Below are 5,857 nucleotides of genomic sequence, written 5' to 3'. Positions count from 1 at the left end.
AGGGAGATTAAAAGCGCAAAGAGTCGAGACTTGCATATTTGATGCTAACCTAAGTTTTGATAAAGACAACGAACATGCAAGTAAGCTTGAAGACCGTATAATAAACAGATGGTTAAATCTATAGACTTAGGGAGTTGTAAGCTTTACTTTTATTAGAAGTCTTAAGATGATTGCCTTTGATCAAGCCTTAATATAAATTAGATTAAAATTGAGACATCACATCTAGATATCATATGATAAGTAGGCTCATGCATTCACATATATAGTCTTATATATTAAAGGTGTTATATTTGAAAAACTATGTATAGCATGTGAATATCATATAGGTAGTTTACCTTAAATCAAAAAAAGTATTTTTAATCAGTATAATCGATTTTTGGGAATTATAGTAGCTAACCAATCTGATGTTGATTGTATATTAATCGATTAAGACGTAACAGAAAAACTAATTTTTAACATCTCGTTAATCTATTAAGTGGATGAATAATCAATTAATAGTAGCATCAGTATATTTGGTATAAGTACTAGAATTCTGGCTCATGTGACATAAGGTTCATATTTTCATAACTTGCATATTCAGAAGATCTTTGAGCATACATTATCATATAGATTGCATTAGAAAAGTTTAGAGAATAAGAGCATGTTGAATAGGGCCTAGAACTTGAAGTTGTAACATGCGTCTCTAGGGCTTTTCATGCATAACATTCATTCTTGTTTTCTTGATAAGTTTTTAAAGTGAAAGTAAGAAACATTTGTTTTCTGAAAATTGTGAAATTTGTTTTGTGAAAACCTTTGCATAATTTTCTCATATAGAATATGTTCTTGTGAGTATTCTACTTAGTGTTTTTAAGGTGAGCTTACATTGTTATATTCGAGTATAAAGTACTCAAGAAAACTCAAAATATGTTTCAATGAAGGAAATGATCTCTTGGTGAGTAACTTCACTTCAAGAAAAGGTATTGTTGTTCTTCATGAAGACTAGGAGGTCTTGGTGCAAGTGATACCTGGCTGGGGCCTAATCGCGAAAAGATAGGTGATCTTAGTAGGTGAGATAGAGAGGTCAAACTGAGGTTGTCAAACTTGTAGAGTCCAAGAAAGTAGTGTCTTAGTTTTATCATTTATTGGAAGTTTGCGTGTATCAAACATATTTCAATAGTGAAGAAGAAAAATCTCTCGAGATCAGAATGAGAGGTTTGGATGTAGTTTGTAGTGGACCACAAACGAACCAAGATAAAAAAAAATTACCTTATGCACAATTTTCTAACCCTAATCTCATTTAATTTTGCTTATTATATTCTTGCTAATTGAATTGACTTTGTATTCCATGTTAGAAGTTGTGTAAACATCATTCTGTAATCTATGTAATTAATTAACCGCATAAAGATTGGTAATCGGTGACTTGCATAGCAAGAAACCATTAAAATCAAGAATCTGCAAGAACTCAAGATAATCGATTATCCACACGCATAATCGATTAAGTATAGCACAAATTAATTGATTAATACCAAACTTAATCGATTAAGTGCGATAATTTTCTGTTTTGCGCAAAATATAGGAAATGCAGAGTAAGTAATCCACGACACATATTCAACCACTTCCAAGTGTATTCTGACCTGTTGATACCTAACAATTTTCACTTTTTATTTTATCAATTTTCAAGGAAAACAACTTGGTTTTGCAGTGCCATATTTTTAAACTGTAATAATCCAATTGGTTCACACAATTTTGACATTGATATAAATATAACCGATCTAGTTGCTCTATCATATTAGTATGAAATTTGATTTGCGGATTATCTGGTTGAATTGGCAATATGTACAATTTTCATAATATTTATAAGAAAGTTCTCTTTCCCTGTAAATTTTATTTTATTTTTATATATACGAAAAGAAAATGTATGGAGAGCTCAACCGAAATATATAGAGTGGAGTTCAAACAAAGCCTAAAGAGGTCTAAACATTGAAATAGAAATACTGGACAATACATATACATTATTTGAGCAAAATCAATCAAAAATTTGTTCTAAGTACAAAATATGTATATGATAAGGTTTGGTATATAAGGTACACATTTTCAACCTTATAAGCCAAGGTTACCATACAATAGCAGACCAAAACATTCTCCACAGCACACCAAACATTTGATGCAAAGCCTCTAATTGTTGACTTCTGAAATTGGAGGTTCGAAAAAAAAATGATTTGAAGAACTGCATCTCTTACCTAATTTGATACTTATCAAACTACCAAATAATTGAGTGACATGATTAATATTTTATTCCATATATTCCATTACCAAAAACTTATCGAACCACCACCTTAGTTTATACAATGTCAATACCTCACAACTATATCTTCAAGGAGTAGTAGCTAGAGATATCTCCCTATAAGTACATGCATGCACTTCATTGACTAAAACCAACTTCAATTAATACAGAACATCTTCTAGCTTCTTAAACATTCCAAATCCTTATTATTATTATTATGGCTCCATCATATGAAACCAATAAGGGTACTGAAGCCAACAATCTTAAACAAGAAAGGCATGTCCATGAAGAACAAGAAGATGGCATTGTTTTTGCTCTAAAATTATGTAGTTCTGTGGTGTTTCCACTTGCAGTCCGGTCTGCAGTTGAGCTTGGTATCTTCGACATCTTAGCCAAAGCTGGTGTCGAAGGTACCAAGCTATCTGCAGAGGACATTGCTACTAAGATTGGTAGCAAGAACCCTGAAGCACCAACAATGCTTGATAGAATTCTGAGGCTGTTGACTAGTCACTCTATGTTATATTGCTCCCTTGTTCATGAAAATGATCAAGAAGGAGCTCAGAGGCTATATAGTCTCACCCCTAACTCCAAATATTTTGTGACCGATGCTGATGGTGTTTCTTTTGGAGCCACCTTGAACTTAACTTTGGACAAGGTCTTCTTGGGAAGCTGGTCAGTTTTATTGCACTTTTAGATGTTGGTAATAATATTTATTAACCGGACAAAATTAAAATGGTGAAAAACTAGTTTTTAAAAAGATATTTGAATTAGTGTTCTGAAAACGAAATGAGCTTTCGATAATAATTTTTTTCAATTTTATCCTTTATAAAGTTTATATTTTTAATAAATTATGTTATTTATCTTTAACTAAACATAACTTTTATTTCTTTAATATTGTCTCACCTTATTTACATTTTAATATAACATTAATTATAATAAAATAACTAAATAAATAAAATATTACATGTCCAATTAAAAAAATTAAGATAAATTATTGAGAATTTTGATTTTTATGTAATCAATTACCTCAATTAGTCATTCTTAATTGATAAATAAATAAATAATGTATATATTTTTAGGTATTTTTTAAATTTTAGATAGTTGCAGAACAAGTTTTATGAAACTTATCTAATTTAATAAATTGTCTATATAGTTAAAAGCTTTTAGCTATACTCACAGTTAGGAGCTAACATCTACACACTATAAAGTAAAAACTCATAGCAACAACTACACACTACAAGCTAATTTTGATCAACAGACTCAAAAAAAGGTTGTGGAATATTATAAAGGGAATTAATAGTTAAATAACATAATATAGATTTCTTCTATAATACTACTATTAATAATAATTTATATTTTCAAGTTACGAATTGCAATAAATTGAATAATAAAAAATAGTCATTACTATATAAATTTAAATATGTAATTATCATTTTAAATTAATTATTACTCTATAAATTAATAATTACCACTTATATATAATATTTTAAATTTTAGTGTATACATTTTTATTATTAAGTGGTAATCTATGATATATATTTTTAAATTAAAAAATACGGTTGACATTGAACAGACTTGATGACAGTTGTCAAAATACTAGTAAAAAAAAGAAAAGAAACCAAGCTCCTCATATCATATTTATTTTTCCTGCTAATGTTGGAACTTTTTAAGTGATAAGAGTTGGCTTAATTGTAGTTGTGTTATATAATAATTGCATAATCAATATTGATAATGTTATTTATTGTACTTTGTATATCTAAGATAGATTTTTTAGGACAAGAAATATGAGAAAATGATGATGTTCAATTGAATTTTGTTATTTTCCCTTTTCCAATAAAAAAGATGTCCCTTGATAGATGGGTGAAGTAAACGTAAAAATAATAATACTCTTAGTGGTAATATAACTTTCAACGGTGATATGACCGGGATGTGCATTTTTTTTTGCATTATTAAAGGTATATGTTTATCCTTTTGAGTAAAGAAATTACTTTTAAGTGTGTGATTATCTTTTTTAATAAGTGTTATTCCTAACAATCGAATTATTGACCTTTTGATCATCCTGAAAATTCAACAGGGCATTAGACCAACACCTTGTTAATGGCTTAGCATTGATTTTGACTTTTTTCTTCCTTTTTGTTTTTAGATAATAAATTGTTTTTCCTTCCTAACTCATAATAATGAATGAGTTGTAAATTTTCTTTGACATGTAGGACGGAAATGAAAGGAGCAATCCTTGAAGGAGGTATACCATTCAACAGGGTTTATGGCATGCATGCATTTGAGTATCCAATTGTGGATCCAAGGTTCAATGATGTTTTCAACAAAGCTATGGTCAATTCTACAACTATAGTTATGAAAAGAGTTCTTGAATTTTACAAAGGTTTTGATCACATTAATAAATTGGTAGATGTTGGTGGTGGTCTTGGGATCAATCTCAATCTCATTACTTCAAAATATCCTCATCTCCATGGTATTAATTTTGACTTGCCTCATGTCATAGAACATGCCCCTACCTATGCCGGTATGATATGATCCTCATTGATTTTATTATTTGTTGTAAATTCATGTCCAAAGAAGTTTTTTTTTTAATATGATGAATTATCCAAAGAAGATTTAAAAGTTTTCACAACTTTTGTATATATCATGTGATATAAATTTATGAATTAGCTATTTTAATTTTGCAGGCGTGGAGCACGTGGGAGGAGATATGTTTGAGAGTGTTCCTCACGGAGATGTCATTTTTATGAAGGTGGGTTTCTTCTTTTGAGGAATTATCTTTCTAAAATGTCTCAATATTAAATTCCCATTATTAGTTACATTAAATTTCAGTTTATGGTGGCCTTAACTAAAACCAAAATAAAAATTTGGATATATACACTTTCAACCTTTACCCTCTTTCACTATTGTATTTTAGGTATATAAAATGATGTTATATGTATGTCCAATAATTAGGTAATTTTTTTATAACATAAAACAACATATTTATGTTATGAAAATCAAATTCATTAAAAGTGTCAATTTTAGAAGTTATAGGATAGTCATTAATTAGGGATGAAATATTAATCTATTTACTGATATATATTTTCTGGGCTAAAATTCTCAGTGGATAATTCACGATTGGAGTGATGAGCACTGCTTGAAGTTGTTGAAGAATTGCCATAAAGCAACCCCAGATGATGGAAAAGTGATTGTTGTGGATTCAATTCTCCCTGTTATTCCAGAAGCTACAGCTACAGCCAAAAGTGGTTTTCAAGCTGATATTTTAATGATGGCTCAAAACCCAGGAGGGAAAGAACGAACCCAACATGAATTCATTAAATTGGCAACAAATTCTGGATTTGCTGGTGTTAGATTCATTGGATCAATTTCTGGCATCTGGGTTATGGAGTTCTTCAAGTAGACAAACATATACTACCATATTGCTATATATGCTTTGTATTCTATTATCGCATTATATACTTTGTTGTATTAATTGCACCTTATAAATTTTACATTATGTCTATGTACTACTCCTTCTCTCTCAAAATGTTTGTTAAACTTGACAAAATGTCTAAATTAAAATTATAATAATATTTAATTACTTAAGCTTGAAGG

General features: G+C 29.4%; 1 protein-coding gene across 2 annotated transcripts; it reads left to right on the top strand.

The window, feature by feature from the left end:
• On the top strand, positions 2,405 to 5,857 carry LOC109355876 (anthranilate N-methyltransferase-like). Of its 2 annotated transcripts, none has more exons than XM_019599136.1 (5): positions 2,405 to 2,935; positions 4,474 to 4,784; positions 4,948 to 5,012; positions 5,367 to 5,721; positions 5,757 to 5,857. In XM_019599136.1, exons 1-4 carry the CDS (start codon positions 2,481 to 2,483, stop codon positions 5,661 to 5,663), a joined length of 1,128 nt encoding a protein of 375 aa, XP_019454681.1. In that variant the 5' UTR covers positions 2,405 to 2,480; the 3' UTR covers positions 5,664 to 5,721; positions 5,757 to 5,857. The 2 variants fall into 2 exon arrangements, with proteins under 2 accessions (XP_019454681.1, XP_019454680.1); XM_019599135.1 differs by having other exon boundaries at positions 5,367 to 5,713; positions 5,749 to 5,796.

This window comes from Lupinus angustifolius, chromosome LG09 (assembly GCF_001865875.1).
Source record: "Lupinus angustifolius cultivar Tanjil chromosome LG09, LupAngTanjil_v1.0, whole genome shotgun sequence".
NCBI lineage: Eukaryota > Viridiplantae > Streptophyta > Magnoliopsida > Fabales > Fabaceae > Lupinus > Lupinus angustifolius.
The sequence above is the reverse complement of the archived record's forward strand: the minus strand, read 5'-3'. Positions and strand labels throughout refer to the sequence as shown.